At 43.2% G+C, this 22,800-nt stretch overlaps 1 protein-coding gene across 7 annotated transcripts in view; it reads right to left on the reverse strand.

Annotated features, from left to right (window-relative positions):
* Nucleotides 1-22,800, reverse strand: part of AKAP9 (A-kinase anchoring protein 9) — a 377,557-nt gene that overhangs the window by 310,283 nt on the left and 44,474 nt on the right. For all 7 annotated transcript variants that reach the window (XM_073629643.1, XM_073629641.1, XM_073629642.1 and 4 more), the window contains exon 2: nucleotides 2,651-2,905. In XM_073629643.1, the coding sequence (XP_073485744.1) occupies nucleotides 2,651-2,905 (255 nt within the window). The remainder of the gene's footprint in view (nucleotides 1-2,650; nucleotides 2,906-22,800) is intronic.

Below are 22,800 nucleotides of genomic sequence, written 5' to 3' on the forward strand. Positions count from 1 at the left end.
GCATGGATACATCATCAACATATAAGCCTTAGGATCAGAAATAGGTCAGGGTTGGAGCTGGGTTTGATGTTGGGGTTAGAGATTATAAGGCTTAGGGGAAGCATTAGGCCTTGTTTACACCAATGGTAATCTCTACCCTACATTTCAAAAGTGATCCGCAGTGGACCGCTTTGCAGAGAGCAGCAGCTTCCAGAGCTAATAAGGGGGTGCATCCCCAAAACGCATCAGTTTGCCAGCCCAGCATTATGATGTGTTTGGCCACGCTATTCCCACATTGGATTGAGATTTAGTGTCATACAACGCCTGCATACAATTATTTTTACAAGTATCCATTTGGCTGTATGTTTTGTTTTACACAATAAACCTTCGGTAATGGACTAGTCGTGTGCGCCCTCCTGTGCACTCTTTCACAGTTGTCTACTAGATTCCCTGATCTGAGGAGGGCTGCATCAACCAAGCATACCTAAAGGATGTTACTCTATTGCTTTTGATGATCTACAAGTAGACTCTGAGGCAGAACTCTGTGTTGGAGGTGTTTATGTGTTTTGTGCAATTCTCCTAAAACTACTGTACTAAAAGGAACCATTTAAAGTGAGTTTTCACTGTATCTGAGCATCACAAACCAAAATCATTATTTAATTCATTGTTATTATTCAAAGCAAACCTCCCCATATCTATCCATATCTCCATGCTTTATTTTGCTGAGAAATCACTTTGAAAAACAACCCCCTAGCATTTCTGGCCATTGCCATCTTGAGTAAGGGCAAATGATCCATGTAGCATTTACTTCCTGGAATTGATCTGCCCTTACCCCAAGCATGCATGCAGGAGAGTGTGCTTAGCTGAGAAAAAACCCTCCTCCCCTCCTGAAGACCCATGCCATCACTTGCCTAGGCCTGGAAACCAAGAAGTACCTGAGGAAATGTTAAGAAAAAAAAAAAGTTTAAAACGAGTAAATATATACTTTCCTATCTATTTACTAATGCTAGCAGTACAAGGATTAAAAATAATCAATGTTGATTGGGAGAGTGAAGTTCCACTTTAAAGTAGAAGTCCACCTTAACACTAAAACCGCTACATCTACATCTACAGACACCCACGATCTAACACTAACTTATCTAACCCTGTAAAGAAGAAATCAGTATACATACCTTTTTTGAAGCCAATCCGATCCAGTCTCCAGCGGCGGAAGCTCTGCAGAGGACACAGCCGACAACGGCTGTGAAATGAATGGGAAATGACGTCACCCATAGAGTTACTATGGGGCTTCCGTTGTCGGCTGTGTCCTCTGCACCCGCCTGACAGCTCAGTGTGGGATCGTTTCAGATCGGCTTCAGAAAAGGTGTGTATGCTGATTTCTTCTTTACAGGGCTAGATAGGTTAGTGTTAGATCGTGGATGTCTGTAGATGTAGAGATTTTAGTGTTAGGGTGGACTTATCCTTAAGTGCAGGTAGGTTTTGACATACAACTGAGAATTCCAAGTATAGTCTGTGATAATAAAATTTTAGCAGTCTGATTTTATTGTGGGACAAGCAGACTAAGCAGTCCATGTAAAACTTTAATTGGGAAGGCCAACAAGTCAGAAGGCACTGAATACCATAAACCAGCAACTTTGACAGCATTTAATAAGGTTATGTATAATGCCCTGACCTCGACAATTATTCAGACATCAGGAAAGGTAAATTTAAAGTGAAACTTCACTCTCTCAGTCAACATTGACTATTTTTGTTTATCCTTATGCCTAGGCATAAATAGGAAAGTATATTATATTTACATGTTTTTAAACTTTTTTTTTACATTTCTATAGTTACTTCCTGGTTTCATGCCTAGGTAAATGATGCCCTACATCCCAGGAGTCTTCAGGAGAGGAGGACTGCATACCTAAGCTAATGGAAGATGGATTCCAGAAAGTAAACGCGACATGAATCATCTGCCCCTACTTAAGACGGCCACTGCCAGAAATGCAATTTCTCAGCAAAAAAGCATAGAGACATGGATGGGTGAGTGTGCTTTGAATAATAAAAATGACTTAAATAGCATTATTGATTTGTTGTGCACAGATGCAATGTTCCGCTTTAAAGAAAGGCATGACTTAAATGAACCAGTCAGGGTGTGAATGCATTTAAGATTTTAATCCTGCTGAAGTGATTACAACATCCTAAATTCATCTTCAAGGCAATGTACAGTATGTGTCCTTTATACAGCCTCTGGTTTCCAAGCCCAGGTTGTACACAGGGCAATGACTACCACCCAAGTCATCAGCAAGCACCACTCTCTCCCTGTTCTAACCCTGTCCCTTCCATAAATAGTCTAAAGCCAGAGATTCTACCAGCCACTAAAGTTCTGGTATTGGAGTGTTCAATAATTGGATGAGTAGCTTGCTGAAATAGGTTGGTGGAGCTTAGTTCTGACTTGAGCAGAAGAATAGGGATCCTGTGAACAGCTGTCATGGCTTCACTGCCTGCCTACAAGTCTTGCAAATTGGTATTACCCTGTCCAACAGGAATCCCGCTGTGGTCAATAAGGGTGCCCTCATTAGAGAGGGGGCTAGCACATGAATATACTCAAAAATCAAAGTACATTACTAATAACAAAGTGAGCTTTGAATTTGAAGTATATCACACAAGTACAACTTTTGGGAGCCCATACCTCAATGGTGTAGGTCTTGTCATGTTGGATCATCTCGCCATGAGGCAGCGTTCTCATGATGGTGAACTCGGCAGTGGTACTGGCTCCGCTCGGAGCAGTCTGCGATGGGGTCTCATTGCTCTGGGATAAGCCAGCTTCTGGAATTTCTTCAGGCTGCTCCCGATGTTTGGAGCCAGAGGAGGTCTTCTTCTTCTTGCTCTTCTTGGCGGAAGCCTGGCTGTCAGTCTGCCCCTTGCGTTGTCTGAACTGGGCAAGCTGCAAGATAAAAACAAAACGTCTTAGCTTTGCCTTTCGTTTCTGGCCAAAGTGGGGTATCCCTTCTGAGACCCTTGGTTTGACTTTCCATCTGCAACATTTCAGCAGCTGTACTGATCTGTAGATCGCCCAGTTTTACTGCTGAGCATATAAGAATGTCAACTGGATTTTTTCCTTATTTGCACACTTTAAATCCCATTACAACTCCATCTGCCAAAAAGGCAAGAAAGGCCTTCACAATATGTCAAGAGACAGCTCACCCACTGCTCTGCTGTGTTCACTGCTTATAACGTGGTGTGCAGCAACTCAACCTCTTCGAGTCCACAATCAGGTACAGAATAAAAAGCATGAAGAATGCCAGCACTACTGCTAGGCCTAAAAGGTCCATCTTTATTGCATCCTCAGTTAAAGAGGAGCTCCAGTCCCCCCACGGAAAAATTACACGTAGCTGCTGACTTTTAAAATTAGAACACCTATCCTGGAACCCAGTGATGTTGGCACCCCAGCTGATTTTCCATCGACTCTCGGGTGCTGCCGCTGCCATAGCCTATAAGGGAAACTGGCAGTGAAGCCTTGTGGCTTTACAGAAGATTGCCTACTGAGCATGTGCGAAGCGTGCTACGCTTTCTGAACGGCCCGATGGAGGAGAAGGAGGAGGGGGTCGTCAAACTTTTGACATACCTCGCCACGGTGAGGTCCGACGAAGGCGGGGACAGGTACCTGTCAAAAACAGGTACCTTCTCCCCCCCCCCCCCCCCCTGAAATATGCCAAATGTGGAGAGATATTAGAAGTCCGCTTTTAAACTAGCAGGACATATCTATGACTATGTGCAGGGCTTTTTTTTTCCTCAGAGAATAGGTGCAGGAACTCCCCCTTTCTGAGTCACCCCTTTTACCTACCCCAATCCACATCATTTTGTGGCGATAAGTAATTTGTAAAATAGATCCCCTGTAGTCAGTAATAATAGAGCCCCTTCCAGCAACAATAGATCACCCCCAACAACAATGGACCACCCAAAACCACAGCTGACAGCTTTGTGATCCCCACACAGACTTGGAGCCCTGGGAACCACCAGTGTGGCCAAGCAGCTTGTGGACACTCCGCCTATAGCAGTCCGGATATGAATTGTAGCAGAGAGGCCCCCATATGTGATATGTGCTTTCACACCCTATGTTTGTGAGTTGCTCAATTTTATCTATCAAAACAGCATTTTTTAACACTTTACTACACTCAGATAGCGCTGCTGTGTTTTCTTGTCTGACCGTCATTCCAGAGCTGCTTCTACTCTGATAAGCTTATATTTGAGATGTAGTTAACATGGACTGATGTATTACAAGGACATTTCCATGTTATGGACATTATTGTTTTTTATTACAAATATATATTCACGAGTATCATTACCATTTGTTATTTTTTTATTTGTCATTGGGCTAAGTCCCACATGTTTTACCCTCTTTTCCCTTACCGCTCTCTGAGCACCTCTAATATCCTCCTAGTTTGTTTAGGGTAACTCCATGTTGATGGTAAAAAAAAAATAGAAAAAAAAAAAATAATAATAATAATAATAATATAGCATACACAATATGGTACAACATTATGTAATTGAATGTTATTAAAAATTAGCCTTTCCATTGCAATCTGTAATTTTCTGTAAAGTGTAGGGATGCACCGAAATTTCGGCCGCCGAAACATATCGGACGAAAATGGCCCTTTCGGCAAAAAGCCGAAAGAGAATTTTTGCCGATACCGAATGGGGCAGGGCCTGGGCGGGGATCCGCCCCGCCCCTGGTGCTGCCTATCAGGGGGGCTTCCTATATCGTAGAAGAGAGGAGAGCCGCCGCCTGTTTGATTACAGCGCCGGGAACATCACAGCTTTCATTTCAATAGCTGTGTGTTCCCCGCTGCGCGCCGTCACATACAGCCCCTCCCCCTTGTCCGGGCACTTTGACAGACAGATCACCCGTCCAATGGGACAGGTGATCTGACTGTCAAAGTGCCCAGGCAAGAGGGAGGGGCTGTATGTGACGGCGCGCAGCGGGGAACACACAGCTATTGAAATGAAAGCTGTGATGTTCCCGGCGCTGTAATCAAACAGGCGGTGGCGGCTCTCCTCTCCCTTCACTGGCTGCAATGGGGACACTGGCGGCACTACTGGGGACACTGGCGGCACTACTGGGGACACTGGCGGCACTACTGGGGACACTGGCGGCACTACTGGGGACACTGGCTGCACTACTGGGGACACTGGCTGCAATGGGGACACAGACTGCACTACTGGGGACACTAGCTGGCTGCATCTGACAGGCACTGGTGAGGCTGCATTGATCTCTTGTATCATGCCTGCAGTCTCTGACTTTCTGACCATCTCCTGTACCATGTCCCCAGTCTCTGACCATCTCCTGTACCATCTCCCCAGTCTCTGACCATCTCCTGTACCATCTCCCCAGTCTCTGACCATCTCCTGTACCATCTCCCCAGTCTCTGACCATCTCCTGTACCATCTCCCCAGTCTCTGACCATCTCCTGTACCATGTCCTCAGTCTCTGACCATCTCCTGTACCATCTCCCCAGTCTCTGACCATCTCCTGTACCATGTCCCCTACCATGTCTGCAGTCTGACCATCTCCTGTACCATGTCCCCAGTCTCTGACCATCTCCTGTACCATGTCCCCAGTCTCTGACCATCTCCTGTACCATGTCCCCAGTCTCTGACCATCTCCTGTACCATGTCCCCAGTCTCTGACCATCTCCTGTACCATGTCCCCAGTCTCTGACCATCTCCTGTACCATGCCCGCAGTCTCTGACCATCTCCTGTACAATGTCCGCAGTCTGACCAGCTCCTGTACAATGTCCGCAGTCTCTGACCAGCTCCTGTACAATGTCCGCAGTCTCTGACCAGCTCCTGTACAATGTCCGCAGTCTCTGACCAGCTCCTGTACAATGTGCGCAGTCTCTGACCAGCTCCTGTACAATGTGCGCAGTCTCTGACCAGCTCCTGTACAATGTGCGCAGTCTCTGACCAGCTCCTGTACAATGTGCGCAGTCTCTGACCAGCTCCTGTACAATGTGCGCAGTCTCTGACCAGCTCCTGTACAATGTGCGCAGTCTCTGACCAGCTCCTGTACCATGTCCCCAGTCTCTGACCATCTCCTGTACCATGTCCCCAGTCTCTGACCATCTCCTGTACCATGTCCCCAGTCTCTGACCATCTCCTGTACCATGTCCCCAGTCTCTGACCATCTCCTGTACCATGTCCCCAGTCTCTGACCATCTCCTGTACCATGTCTGCAGTCTCTGACCATCTCCTGTACCATGTCTGCAGTCTCTGACCATCTCTTGTACCATGTCTGCAGTCTCTGACCATCTCTTGTACCATGTCCTCAGTCTCTGACCATCTCCTGTACCATCTCTGCAGTCTCTGATCATCTCCTGTACCATCTCTGCAGTCTCTGACCATCTCCTGTACCATGTCCCCCTTTTGGTATCGGTGTTGGTTTTCGGGATCAAGGAAGATTTATTTTTGGTATTGGTATCGGCACCAAAAAACCCATTCGGTGCATCCCTAGTAAAGTGCAATGCAATATGACTACCTGGAGGTGTTCTGTACACAGAATGTATACAGAACACCCCCCAGAAACATAATTTCCTGCTTGTGTGATTGAATCACTGATTTTCCTAGAAGTCTGCACTAAGATTCAAGTCAGATTTTTGGCATCCCCTGAAACAAAAATTTAATTTTTTGCAAGATACTCCCAATAGGTAATGACCCCTAAAGCAGGAGTTGCCAAACTTTATAAACCAAGGGCCAGTTTAGGGTCTTTCAGACTTTAGGGGGGCCAGATTGTGGCCATTGGGAGTATAAAAGGTCCCAACATCAGTTGGAAAAAACAATGCCCCATCTTTGGTGTCATTGGGAGGAATTGTACCCTATCATTGGTGTCATTGTGCCCAAATGTTGGTGTTGTTGGGAGAAATTGTGTCCCATCGTTGGTGTCAATGGGAGGAATAGAGCCTCATCATTGGTGTCAATGGGAGGAATAGTGCCCCGTCGTTGGCGTCATTGAAGGGCATTGTGCCTTATCATTGGCGTCATCGGTCCCCAATGTTGGTGTCATTGGAAGGAATTGTCCCCCATTGTTGGTGTCATTGGAAGGAATTGTCCCCCATTGTTGGTGTCATTGGAAGGAATTGTGCCCCGCCATTGGTGTCATTGGGAGGAACTGTACCCCTTCACTGGTGTCAGTTGGGGGAATTATGGCCCATTGTTGGTAACAGTGGATGAACTAGTCCCCCAAGGACCGGGTAAAAAAAACAAGCAAGGGGCTGCATCTGGCCCCCGGGCTGCTGTTTGGAGACACTGGTCTAAAGGGATGCAGACCCCGCCACTTTCCTCATTAGAGCCCTGATTCTGTAGGAGCTGGTTGATAATTATGAAACCACTCCCATTAGACTCACTCAGCACAGGGGCACAGAGGAACAAACAGTGATTTCTTTAGAATAACAAAAGGTAGGAATCTGCAACAAAGTTTGTTAAAATCCTTGCACTGTACATAGATCACCCAGAGGGGAATGTTTTTTTTTTTTTTTTTTCAACAAAAGTGGAGTTAGGCTTTAACATGTGATGTATCTGACTTTCTGCTCATAAGCTATCCTTATGGTTTTTGTATTTCATGTGTGACCCAAGACAATTCCTCTACTTCCAATGTGGTCCAGGAAGGTCAGAAGGACGGACACTTCTGCGTTAGATGAACCTGAAGGGACCCAGGTGAAAACAAACTTAGAACCGCTTACATGAGGCTTCCCATTGAGATACATTGCAGTCTGTGTTTGATCCATCCAATCACACGTCAAAAACAGACTGGCATGTGAAAGGGGCATTATAGCTTCCTATAAACAGCAGCTAAGGTGCAGACGGTACTTTCGTTGCAGATTACAGCTTCCCAAGAATTTAACGACACAATCAATTTAACCAAATGCCCAAGATGACATTTCTCCTGCAAAGCCCCATGCTAATCCTCCAAATCAAATTTAAAGCTTGGCTGAGGCTCTTTGTCCTGTGCCAAGATCTCATTTGGTGCAAGCACGCTCAAAGCGGTAAGTAGAAGAAGAAAAAAACAGGGAGTACAGTGCAAAACACAACACTCCAATGAGCAATAACTTACACCATACAACAAACAGCAACATACAGAAACCCAATGCAGACTATGAGAAATAACTGTCCAAGGTTTCACCTAGCAGCAAAAGGGTCACTGGTTCAAATCCCGACCACGACACTATCTGCCTGGAGTTTGCATGTTCTCCCTGTGCCTGTGTGGGTTTCCTCCGGGTACTCCGGTTTCCACCCACACTCCAATGACATGCTGGTAGGTTAATCAGATCCTGTCTAAATTGGCCCTAGTATATGTATGAATGTGTGTTAGGGACCTTAGATTGTAAGCTCCTTGAGGGTAGGGACTGATGGGAATGTATAATTTATATGTAAAGCGCTGCGTAAATTGACGGCGACCTGAAATAAATAATTAAAATAAATAAAATGGTTCCAACTGCTTAGATCTGATAAAAGGAGATATCTGCTCGCTACAGGTCACCACACTTTATCATTATCATACCTTAACCGCTTTGTTTAAAGCTATCTGGTCATGAATTTATATTCCTCGCAAACACATATCCTGTGAAAGAAAAGTCTATGTACTTCTTATATAAAACATTTTAGTTAACCACTTCAGCTCTGGAAGATTTTACCCCCCCCACCCCCATTCATGACCAGAGCATTTTTTGCTATTCAGCACTGCGCCACTTTAACTGGCGATTGCGATTGAACCCAAGTGAAATCTATAGCATGGTTTTCACACAAATAGAGCTTTCTTTGATGGTATTTTTATTTTTTTGCAACATAAATGAGAAAAGACAAGACAATTTTGAAAAAAAAAACAATATTTTTTACTTTCTGCTATAAAACATATCCAATAACAAATGTTAAAAAATAAAATTTCTTCATAAATTGTGGCCAAAATGTATTTTGCTACATGTCTTTGGTAAGAAAAAAAAAATCCCAATACATGTATATTGATTGGAAAGTTATAGTGCCTTCAAACTATGAGATTATATATATATATATATATATATATATATATATATATATATATATATATATATATATATATATATATATATATATATATATATACACATACACACACACGAATTTTTTTTTTTTTACTACTAATGGCGGCGATTAACGACTTATAAAAGGACTGCAATATTGTGGCGGACAATCTGACACTGGAGGGAACAGACTAACCACCAATGACATCAACAGTGACATTAATAATAATGTACATATTTGGTAGTTTGCCTGTTATTTTATATCTGTGTTATTTATTCTATGTTGTATTTTAATTGTATGGATGTTTTATTTGTAGTGTAGTTTTAATTTTGTTATTTGGTGTTAATGGCTATTATTGGTAATTTTGTTGTGTGTTTTTGCATCTTGTTCAGTCCATTGTTGTGATCTTGTGTTGTCTTTGTTAAAGTGAAACTTCAGTCATTTTTTTAACTTTCCATCTATTAAATCTTCCGCCCTTGTTGTTTTAACTTTGTATAGTAAAAAAAAAAAAATTCTGCCAGTAAATACCTTATACAGCCCACTTCCTGTTTCTTGTCTGGTCATTAGCCTAGGCTTATGACATCATGCACAGCTCTCCCTCTCTCACTCTCTCTTGTGAGAGTTTGCCAGGAAGGAAGGGGGGGATGAGTCATAAGTGGATCAATCAGAGCTGCAGAGCTGGAGGAGTGCCTCTGTGCGTCTGTTTAAATCCAGGAAGTGAACAGGCAGCAGCTTCAGCTGCCCACAGTTAAAATGGTTGCAGCCCTCAGTGGAGGGAGTTTTCTGCAGCATATTTGGCAAGTACAGAATCACAGTATATATAAAATAATATGCAAAGTGGTTGAAGGGAAGTTTCAGAATGGCAAAGATGTTTTTATTACACATTATGTGAGCAGACTGCAGTTCCTCTTGTGTCTGTGTCGTAACAATTTCCCAATTTCCCTTTGGGATTAATAAAGTATTCTGTATGCTGACACTGGCTGGGAAGGGGTTATCATCGAGGCTGATCAAGGGGTTAAACATGTGCTTATGTGTAATGTTTGCACAGTGTGCTGCTTTTACTAATTGAGCTCTCAGTTTCACTCCCTGTGTTGTTTGTCTCGCTCCCTGTGTTGTTTGAAAAGGTAGACTGTGGGGGGCGCTAAGTCTATATAAATGGTGAATTGAATATCATCTAAATTGTTATGTTCAAATAAAATTGATATAAACACATCAGTGTACCATACAAAAATAATAAATATGTGTATAGGCTATATACAATAAGTGCATATGACAAAAGGATGACAACCATGCAATCCCTGCATATAGGGTAAAATAATATCTTAGTGACAAACAATATAAATTCCAATAAAAAATTGAATGAATAAAAATAGTCCACATGCAATTGAAGGATAAATAGACAAATCAATATAAAGGAATCTTCCACTGTTGCAAGATATATGAATCAATAAAAGTGAATCTTCCTCTGTGTGGTTGAACAACCTCCACCAGCTGTATTATACACCCAAAGTGCTCAGAAAGTGGATGTCCGCTTACCAGAAGATGTAAGCACGCCTCCTGAAGACAGGAGTCGAAACGTACGTCGAGGCGCGCTTGGTTACGCAATCTTCATCCCTCATTCCGGTCCCTGTGGTTGTCGGCAGCTGTTGGTGAAGCGCACGCCAGCTACCACGCCCAGAGCGGCGTTAATAGATCATACGAGCGCTTCAGCCTCAGTGCCGGGCGAGGGCACTCCCAAATGTAAGCAGCCATTCGGCTTTCTGTTTGTAATCGTTTTTAATAAATAGGATTACACTATTCCAGTCCTTCTTGTATCCTTCTTTATATTTCCTGACGTTCTACTGGGGGAGAGGAACAGGTTACCCACAAGGCTTATCCATATCATGGCAGCAAGCCAAATCTTGCAAAGGCTATTATTGACCTCTTTTTAATTAAAAAGGTCAACATCTTCTGGTAAGAGGACATCCACTTTCTGAGCACTTTGGGTGTATAATACAGCTGGTGGAGGTTGTTCAACCACACAGAGGAAGATTCACTTTGATTGATTCATATATCTTGCAACAGTGGAAGATTCATTTATATTGATTTGTCTATTATCCTTCAATTGCATGTGGACTATTTTTATTCATTCATTTTTATTGGAATTTATATGGTTTGTCAACAAGATATTATTTTACCCTATATGCAGGGATTGCATGGTTGTCATCCTTTTGTCATATGCACTTGTGGTATATAGCCTATACACATATTTATTATTTTTGTATGGTACACTGATGTGTTTATATCAATTTTATTTGAACATAACAATTTAGATGATATTCAGTTCACCGTTTATATAGACTTAGCGCCCCCCACAGTCTACCTTTTCACTTGCACTAGAACTCTCATCTAGTTTAGGGGGTAAGCAGCTTATATTTATTTAGTTACCTTTACACAATTTTTGGCGCGAGGTTTAGGGTCCTTTCACACGGGACGTGGATCCCCGCTGAGCAGGCAGATGACAGGTCCGACGGGGGGATCGGATGATGACGGACCGTAGAGTCCGTCGTCACCCGATCTGATCACGGATGGAAAAGTAGGTTTTTCCTCCGTTACACTTTTTCGGATCGGAGCGGGTCGGATGTCAGCGGACATGTCACTGCTGACATCCGACGCTCCATAGAGATCTATGGAGCCTTCAGGTCCGCCTAAAAAACTGACAGGCGGACCTGAACGGATCGTTCATGTGAAAGAGGCCTTATACACATTTTCTTCCCTGTGTTGTTTACCAACACAGAGCTCTGGGCTGTTGTACACAGCTGATTTGCAGGTCCCGGCCGTGAATCATTGGCCAGGACTTGTTGACAGGCTCCCACTGTGTACAATCACAGTGGGAGACAGGCAGGGGGCGCACGTGCACATGCCTTAAACCCGGAAGTAGGCAGCAACATACGGGTACGTTGCTTTGCCTACAGGGCTCGCTCGTTCGCAGTACAGTGCAGGTGAGTGCTAAGTGGTTAATAATAATTGTCCATTAATACCCAGAAAAACTGACAATGAAGGTAATGCCATAGTTAGCAACATCTTCCATAGCACAGCTAAGGTTCTGTCTAGCAGCTCCACATAAGAAAATGTAGACAGCTTTTGACTGTTTGTCTAACTTGGCTGCAAACATAAGGTAAAAATATAAATAAAATACAGAGCAAATGTTAACTTTTCACATTTTATTACAAAAAGTCTTGGGGAACATTCAGGAGGCGAGGAGGCATTGTATCGCCCCTATCACCATCTGCATTCACCCCTTGAAAACAGTAACTGCACGCATTGCACATGGTTGTGGGCCAGTTGCAGAGTGGCCCCATTCACTTGAATAGGTCGGATTCAGCAGGGGGTAGCGCCTGCTGAAAGCAATATGGGGAATAATTCCTGTAGCAGCATGTGTACACCCCCAGCCACTGCAGCTAAGAGGAGAGAGGTTTGGGGAGCGGTAAACCGTGGTTTAACTGATAGGTTTTAATGCCCCTCAACTGCTAGTGTGAACGAGCCCCTAAAGGAGTTGTAATGTCTCGAGGTTCTTCACCTAAATGCATTCTAATTTGAAAAAACCTTCTGTGCTGCAACCCCCCCCCCCCAGAACCCCCCTTTTACTTACCTGAACCCAAACTTTCCAGCCTTGAGAACGAGCCCAGCAGCTCCAGCCATTTTTAATAGTAATGGCGGCGATCTGCGATTTTTAGCTAGACAGACATTGCAGTGGGCAAATCTGACCCCAAGTAACACTTTTTGGTGACTAGTGACACAAATACAGTGATCAGTGCTATAAAAATGCACTGATCACTGTATAAATGGCACTGGCAGGGAAGAGGTTAACACTAGTGGTGATCAAAGGGTTAGGTGTTCCCTAGAGAGGAGCTTTCTAATTGTCAGGGGGATGGGCTCACTGGGAGTAGAGAGAGATCGCTGTTCATGATTACTAGGAACCGCAGATCTCTCTCTACACTGCTGTCAGAACGGGGATCTTCCTTGTTTACATTGACAGATCCCCGTTCTGCCTCTGTGAGGAGCGATCGCGGGTGGCCGCATACATCGGCTTCTGCCCCGCCGGTGACGCTCACCCTCTGTATCCATTACAGGAAACGACGTACAGGTATAGAGCCCACCTGCTGCACTGTGTGTGTGTGTGTGTGTGTGTGTGTGTGTGTGTGTGTGTGTGTGTGTGTACACACACACACACACACACACACACACACACACACACACACACACACCCCATTTCCCCGAAAATAAGACCTAGCGTGATTGTCGGTGATGGCAGCAATATAAGCCCTCCCCCCCAAATAAGCCCTACCTTGTTTCCCCAAAAATAAGCCCTACCCTGAAAATAAGACCTACAAGGACTTTAACTAGGGCTTATTTGGGGGGGTAGGGCTTATATTGCAGCCATCACCGACAATCACGCTAGGTCTTATTTTCGGGGAAACAGGGTACATACATACATAGTGGCTGGTTGGCAAGTGGTAAAAAAAAAAAAAAAAAAAACCTTTACTACTTTACTCACTTTAACCACTTAGAGCTCCCCACCCAGAAATGGAACTTCCGCGGGTCGAATCCCCCCCCCCCCCCCCCGTCACATTTGGCACATTTCGGGGGGGAGGGGGGAGCGGATAACTGTCAAATCCAGGTATCTGCTCCCACTTCCAGGAAAAGATTGCTGCAGTATTGTGCGGCAATGTCCGGCCCTCCTCCTTCCCCCCGCTGCCTTCTGGGAGAGACACAGGTCCCAGAAGAAAGCAAGGACCATTCACAAAGTGCAGCGCGACTCGCACATGCTCATTAGAAAACAGGCTGTGAAGCCATAAGGCTTAACTTCCTGTTTCCCTTAGTACGGATGCCGGCGCCTGCACCCGGAGTCGAGGGACAGGTAGGTGTCCATATATTAAAAGTCAGCAGCTGCAGTATTTATAGCTGCTGACTTTTTCTTTTTTTTTACCCAGGTGGAACTCCGCTTTAAGGACCAGAAGGATTTGACCCCTTAAAGACCAGGCCATTTTTTGCGATACGGCACTGCTTCGATTTATCTGACAATTGCACGGTCATGCGATGTTGTACCTAAACAAAATTTATGTCCTTTTTTTTCCCACAAATAGAGCTTTCTTTTGGTGATATTTGATCACGTCTGTGGTTTTTATTTTTTGCGCTATAAAACAAAAAAAAAAACAATATATATTTTTAACTTTTTGCTAAAATAAATATTCAAAAAAAAAAAATGTAAAAAAACTACATTGCTTAATCAGTTTAGGCAATATGTATTCTACTACATATTTTTGATTAAAAAAAAACAAAATAAAAAACGCAATAAGCGTATATTGATTGGTTTGTGCAAAAGTTATAGCGTCTACAAAACGGGGGATATTTTTCTGGAATTTTTTATTTATTTATTTTACTAGTAATGGCAGTGATCAGCGATTTTTAACGGGACTGCGACATTGCGGCAGGCAGATTGGACATTTGACACTTTTTTGAGACCATTGACATTTATACAGCGATCGGTGCTATAAAAACGCACCGATTACCGTGTAAATGACACTGGCAGGGAAGGGGTTAACACTAGGGGGCGATCAAGAGATTAAGCGTCCCCTAGGGAGGTGTTTTTAACTGTGGGGGGGATGGGACAGACTGGAGGAGGAGAGAGATCGCTCTTCCTAATCACTAGAAACAGCAGATCTCTCTCCTCCCCTATAAGAATGGGGGATCTGTCTGTTTACATTGATAGATTCCTGTCCTGGCTCTCTGTGGAGCGATCGCGGGCGGCCGCCAGCCACGCGCATCAGCTCCAGCGTCGCGCCTCCAATAGCTCTTAAAGCGGTCGGCGTACAATGACGGCGGTTCGCACAGCTGTGCCAAACTACCGCAGTACAACTGCGGCGGCTGGTCGGCAAGTTGTTAAAGTATATCTCTGGGCCCCAGCTGGTGGGATTCACCACTATACTTTTTTATAGAAACGTAGAAAAGTGACGGCAGTGATGGCAGAAAAAAAAGACAGTCCATCAAGTGTGCCCGTTTTTTTTGTTTTTTTGGTTGGCTCCTTTCACATATGATGACTGTTCATTTCATTCGTTCAATCACGTCTTTTCAAAGAGAAAAACAGATGAAGTTTTTCATCCGTTTCTCATCGGCTGCTCATCCGTTTCTCATATGTCAGAACAGGGATCTGTTTTTCATCAGCTGCTCATCAGTTTTGCACCAGCTGCTCATCGGTTTTGCACCAGTTTTGCACCAGCTGCTCATCAGTTTTGCACCAGTTTTGCACCAGCTGCTCATCAGTTTTGCACCAGTTTTGCACCAGCTGCTCATCAGTTTTGCACCAGTTTTGCACCAGCTGCTCATCAGTTTTGCACCAGTTTTGCACCAGCTGCTCATCAGTTTTGCACCAGCTGCTCATCAGTTTTGCACCAGCTGCTCATCAGTTTTGCACCAGTTTTGCACCAGCTGCTCATCAGTTTTGCACCAGCTGCTCATCAGTTTTGCACCAGCTGCTCATCAGTTTTGCACCAGCTGCTCATCAGTTTTGCACCAGCTGCTCATCAGTTTTGCACCAGCTGCTCATCAGTTTTGCACCAGCTGCTCATCAGTTTTGCACCAGCTGCTCATCAGTTTTGCACCAGCTGCTCATCAGTTTTGCACCAGCTGCTCATCAGTTTTGCACCAGCTGCTCATCAGTTTTGCACCAGCTGCTCATCCGTTTTGCACCAGCTGCTCATCAGTTTTGCACCAGCTGCTCATCAGTTTCTCATCAGTTTTTTTACATCCACTACCAATGCAAAAACAGATGGAAAACAGACAGTTTGTCAGTTTACATCCGGTGTTCATCCAATCCGTTTTTTAACGGAAGAAAAATATAGCTTTGATTCATTTAAAAAACGAATGTTCCCAGATGCGGATGTAAACTGATGTAAATGGATGACCATCCATTTACATAGTTTTTTTTCCATAGAGATGCATTGATGTGCACTTATCTGTCCACGGATGGATGAAAAATGGATAAATGGTCAGCATGTGTGAAAGGGGCCTTATAGAAGTATTGGTGGTGATTGTTACAGAAAATCTGATAGTGTGTATGGGGCTTAAGAGGGGAATTCCCCTCACTAAGGAGATCTTCGCTAATCTCCTGTTGCATCTCTGGGACAGGGTGTAAAAGGAAATTTATGCAATGGCACACAGACAGCAACAAGAAAAAAAACTGTCAGGGTGTTTAATCCCTTTTCTACTCTATCCAAACCACAAAAAAAAGTGCTGACCATTCATTTAAAGATTTTCAAATTAGGGAACAAGAATTTGATTTCTCATTTACAATGGAAAATTGGGACAAATGTATCTCTAACTTACACAAATGCACAAGATCAATTACGATCAAAGAAACTGCAATCAAACTTTTTACAAGGTGGTATTATACTCCAGTTAAAATTCATGCTATTTTCCCTGACACCCCTCATACATGTTTCAGAGGTTGCAATTCAGCAGGATCCTTTTCTCATATCTTCTGGGATTGTGATAGAGTTACTCAGATATGGAAACAACTGGAAAAATTTGCCTCCAAAATCTCAAATAGCAACATAAACCTCACTATATAGAACTGTCTCCTATATTCCCCTATCATCGATCTTTCCATACATAATATGAGATTGATCCACACAATATGTGTTGCTGTACACTGGTTGATAGCATATCATTGGAAATCCCCCACAGTTCCTCTTTCACATTTGAAAACCAGAATTAACAATATTAATTTAATGGAAAAAATATTCCACACACTACAAAACACTAACCAATTCTACACAAAGAAATGGGACCCATGGTTTAATCATGCTAATCTCTTCTTTAACCCGGAATAATTCTACTAAATACTGAAGTTCACTGAAGAGTATTATATGAATATAGAGTTTAATGTATAATAGGAATTGCTATATTTATATATAAATTTATACTCCATTCAAGAACCGCTTTATATATATTGTTATTCCTTTTTGTAGAAATTACTTTGATTGTACATTTTATGACATATGTCAATAAGCTTTTTGTACTATTTCTTTGTACCAAATAAAAAAGTTTGTAAACAAAGATTTTCAAATTAAAAAAAACACTATAATGACTTGATGTTACCATTAAAAAGTTTCATAAATGGAGATGGCAAAAGGAGATACTTTACGTCAGATCCAAATTTCAAAAACTTAAAGTGGTTCTACAGGTTCAAATAACAAACAAGTTATACTTACCTGCGCTGTGCAATGGTTTTGCCCTTAGCAGCATGATCCACTTCTTTTTGGGTCCCCCACGGGAAGTCCTGGTTCCTCTCCCCGTCAAGTGGCACCAACTGTAACCCGCTTGCACTGGGGGCACTCGAGCAGCCTTGCTCCTGAGCCGCACTCCTGTGAATGGACATTGCCCATTCACACATGGAGTGCGATTTGGCCCCGTCCCCGCTCACTCCTCATTGGCTCACTGCATGTGATTGAGACAGAGACCCGAGACAGACGCTGCTCTCATGCACATTGTTGGATCGAGATGGGGCTCAGGTAAGTATAAGGGGGGGCTGGGGGAAGGAGCTGCACCCAGAAGGTTTTTTTACCCTAATGCATAGAATGCATTAAGGTAAAAAGACCTTCTGCCTTTAGAAACACTAACCACTTGTCGACCAGTGCACGACAATGTACGTCGGCACAATGGCACAGCTGCGCAAATGGGCGTACAGGTACGTTCCTTTTAAGACGCGGCATTGTGGGTGCGCGCCGTGTACTCACTGGGTCCCGCGGACTCGATATCCGCCGGGGGCCAGCAATTGTGACACGGAGCGGCAGAACGTAGAGATGTAAACAAGGCATTTCCCTGTTCTGTCCAACAACATGACAGAGATCTACTGCTCCCCGTCATCGGGAGCAGTGATCTCTGTCATGTTGTAGTGAGCGCATCTCCCCCCCCCCCACAGTTAGAATCACTCCCTAGGACACACTTAACCCCTTGATAGCCCCCTAGTGTTTAACCCCTTCCCTGCCAGTGTCCTTTACACAGTAATCAGTGCATCTTTATAGCACGGATCGCTGTATAAATGTCACTGGTCCCAAAATAGTCCCAAAAGTGTCCGCCGCAATGTCGCAGTCGCGATAAAAATCGCAGATCGCTGCCATTACTAGTAAAAAAAAAAAAAAAAATTAATAATAAAAATGCCATAAATCTATCCCCTATTCTGTAGACGCTATAACTTTTGCGCAAACCAATCAATATACGCTTATTGCGATTTTTTTTTTACCAAAAATATGTAGAGGAATACATATTGGTCTAAACTGAGAAAGAAATTAGTTTTTTTTATATATTTTATATAATTTTGTTTGGGTGCAACGTCACATGACCGCGCAATTGTCAGTTAAAGTGACACAGTGCCATATCGCAAAAAAAGTGCTCTGGTCAGGAAGGGGGTCAAGTCTTCCGGGGCTGAAGTGGTTAAAGCTGGCCATAGATAGATCGAAATTCAGTTGGTTCAGCCAAACGTATTTCAATCCATGATGGGCAGGCTGGTTATACTGAAGACAAAAAATTAAAAAAAAAAAAAAAAAAAAAAAAATCGAGCAACTAGCAGCTAAAGCCGCAAGCAGTGATCATTGTATTCTGATGGCTGGGAAAGCTCCTCCTGTCAGAATACAATAGCTCAGCGGGAGGGATTCCCCCATCAAGACGGACTGTGTTGATGGGGGAATTGAGCAATTTTCTTTCTTTCAATAGTTGAAGGCAGTGCTGGGACAAGGTTTTCTAAAGCCCAGGGCGAACATACCAAAACTGCATCAAGATACTGCTTCCTCCAGTAATCTTGTATTTACAGCTGAGCATTGCACCCAATAACTAGACAACACTAGCTTAGGTGCAAAGAGGAATTGACTGTATTGTAAACTCACACAGAATATACACCACACAAAATCAGGCAAGACCTGATCACATTATCCTAAACAATACAAACAGTAAACAGTAATATCAGTACATCTAATGAACAGCTAACATAAACCAACACATAAACATCCCACAATGGTTTAGTAACACGGTAAAGGGGACACAGTACTAATCACATCTCCAAGAGATGAGCAGACAGAAACAATAGGTGACTCAATTGGAATTCACACCTTGGAGGCACACAATAGGGAAATTATACCAGGAGAGAGACACCTTAGTAAAGGGATTATAGCAGGAGACCGCAGCATCGAGTTGTTTTGAGCTGATTATGTTAACATGTGCTCGGAGTCTTGGGGGGGGGGGGGGGGGTTGGGGTGTTGAACCAGTCAATGCTGGTTTGGGCATAGAGGCCACAAATCTGTATCCGGGTCTTCCAGTTCCCAGAGTCTGTGTGTTTTGGGGATATATGGACCCAAATCTGAAGCACTCCAAAAAGGTCCCCCAGGCACACACCTCCCAAAAAATAGAGCCCCCTTAAAAGACAGAGCCTATAGTCAGCAGGCAAGAGGCTACCCTGCAGTCCCCTCCCAAAGCCCCAGTTAGGTCTGTCACAGCACCTAATCTGGAATACTGAATTTTAATTTCACTGAAAAAATGAAAAGGCGAGGCAAGACCATACACCTTTCCCACGCCCACTCCCAGCCCCTGGCTGTATTTACCTTTGTGGGTGATGAGCTGTCGGTGCCCACAAAGCCAGAGTAGCGGTCCAGGGATTTGAAATCCCACACTTCTCCCTCTTCTTTCTACAGCACTTATGGGATGGATCAAAGCGATTTTCTGTGCCGGAGCTGACCAATTACAAATCACTTTGATCTGTCCTGAAGGCGATGCTGAAAGGAGAGGGAGGAGCGCAGAAATTTTAAATGCCTGGACCGCCTGACAGCTCATCACCCATGTAGGCAAGTAAAGTAGGGACTGAGAAGATGGGGGGGGGGGGGTGCTTTGAAGCTGTAAGTTAGTTCACCATTTCAGAAGTTAATAAATTGCTTTTTATTGTTCCCCTAGAAAAAAAAAAACAGCATTTACCACTTGCAATACAGGGAGAGCTCCACTGCAAGAGTCGTTTTTACATTTTCCCGGAACCCAGTTTTAAAACAATGGCAAAATAATTAAAGTTTAATCCCAAACCTGAGCCAATTCTTAAACAATGAAAATGAAAGTAAAAATAACTAACTATACGCTACCTTGTAACAAAACATGATGGTCCGTCCGTGGGAACTGTCCTCATGTGCAACCTCAGGAACCGGACCTAACCTGGTGGATTCCAGGTGACTTGTGACAGCGCAGCTTATGTGATTTACTGCAGAGCTGAGATTTACGCTTACAAATCCTGTTACTCTATGATAATCTTAAAGTAGCTGCAGCCTGGTCACACTGTGACTGTTAATTAGACTTTCCAGGGACAGTATGAAAAGTCAAAAGAAGATTAGGTGCATGAAAAGTCCAGGGAGGATTATCTAGCACAAAAACACACAAAACTTTTTATTATAACTATTATCCTAAAACTTTAACTATTATCATTATAAAAAAAAAAATGGCCCTTCAAGGCCGTTAGGCGGCAGTGACATCAGAAGTCGCTCCGGTCCTCCAAGGGCATAGAGTCGAGAGGGGGGGCATCATACCCTCACTCCTCTTCCTGCCCATCGCTCCAGGGGATAGGATTGTTTTGTTTCCCCCTTTACCGACAGCGCCGGTAAATGGGGAAAAGGCCTCTCCCGCTGCCTATAAAAGTAACCCCGTAGCGAATACGCCACTGGGACCACTTTTATCAGATGCCAAATCGCCCACTGTATAAAAAAATAGTGGGGTTATGGCAGTTAGCTGCAGCCATAAAAACAGGGGTGAACAGCGGCACTAGATATGGTGATAACATAAAATTATATAGCAACTGGAATACAGGTATACATAAAATGTAGTAATTGGAAAAAGTCCTGGACAGCCGCACTCAAATTGATATGTTGCCTTTATTGAATAAAAGTCAAAGATACATGCCACAGCAGAAAAATGCAGGAATGCTGACGCGTTTCACACTGTAGTCAGTGCATAATCATAGCTACGATTAAGCACTGACTACAGTGTGAAACGCGTCAGATCTCCTGCATTTTTCTGCTGTGGCATGCATCGTTGATGACTTATTCAAGAAAGGCAACAGATCAATTTGAGTGCGGCTGTCCAGGACTTTTTCCAATTACTTCATTATACAAGCATTGCCAGCACCTGTTGCTTCCAGCATGGAGGAGATGTTCGCTTCCAATCGGCCATCCTAGAAGCGGTGATCTCATTCTTTCTATACATAAAATGTGTGTGCGCATAAGCACACAATATTAAAACATTTGTTAAAACATAATGTCCATGAATGATCCTTGTACGATCTTGTACGATTAGCACCTGGAGGCAGCTCCCTTAGAGTGAAGCGATGGGCTCTGTGTAGAAATGGGAACAGAGGGGCGCCAGACTGAGTGCAGTATAAATCAGAGAGTAAAACCTTGGATTGCGAGCATAATTCATTCCGGAAGCATGCTTGTAATCCAAAGCACTCATATAGCAAAGCGAATTTCCCCATAAGAAATAATGGAAACTCAGATGATTGGTTCCACAACCACTTATTTATAAATCCTTCAGTTTATAGTCCATATAAAAAGATTACAAAAACTGATGGTAAAACAAGTTGAGCCCTCCTATACTTGTATTCCAACCACTGCGCTCCTGGATCAAACTACTGTGATATTTGAAGCTGCCACTTTAACTAGATAAACTTGTAAGCAGTATTGTGTCCTCTATTAAACCAACATAAAAATAGTGAACTAATAGTGGCGCTGAAAACTAATAAAGTAAAAAAAAAATAATAAAGTGAAAAAAAAAATAATAAAGTGAAAAAAAGTGTAACAAAATATATGTATATGAAGAGTAATGTTGTAAGTGTTCACCACACCCTATGAAAAATAATAAATATCAAACTTATTAATTTGCAATAACAAGTGAAACTCATACATAAGCAAGAGTTGATATCACACTCTATCAAGTGATCACAAAAATAAAACTAGCAAACATCAATTATGCTAAAATAATCTGTGATACTGCTCTACTAATATCACCCTGTGATAGGTGAACAAAAGTCTTAATGTGAACAATTCCTATGCACACAGAAAGTCCTTATAAGAAAAAAACAATCCAATGAAGTGAATCCGGTAAATTTTCTTCTATGCTTCCACCACACCTCCGTGCAAGTGATTCCACTCCCCGTAAGAAAACGCACTCACCAGCTTAATATGCCTCACACTCTTGTGTTTGGCTGAAATCACTTTTAAACCACACCAAAGGGGTTATGATAATCTCTTTAATAAAATGTTCCGTGATAAAATGGACCAATTTTAATAAAATGTTCCGTGATCTAACACCATTGCACTCACACGAATCAAATATAAACCAACCAGAAATCCATCACAGCAAAAGAAACTTCCATGCAATTTCAAAGTGATGTATTGCAGTCGCGGCGGACCCAAGGTGTGCAGTAGCCAGAAGATGCTCTCACCCACTCCCTGGTGCAGCGTCTCTTGTCATAGCATATTACGTCACACGTTGTTGATTTCCGTACAGCCACACCCCGGCATGTTTCGTCACATAGACTTACTCATGGGATTGGTTGTACGGCATGGCAATCAATCTTTATATACACTTCCTATCCGCAACGGGTGGAAATGAATCCCCCACGCATGCTCACTCCTTATGTCCCCGTTCCCGCAATACAGCAGTGTTACAGCAAATTTCGGCGGATACATATAATCATGACACAACATTAATATATAAAATTT

This window comes from Aquarana catesbeiana, linkage group LG05 (assembly GCF_042186555.1).
Source record: "Aquarana catesbeiana isolate 2022-GZ linkage group LG05, ASM4218655v1, whole genome shotgun sequence".
NCBI lineage: Eukaryota > Metazoa > Chordata > Amphibia > Anura > Ranidae > Aquarana > Aquarana catesbeiana.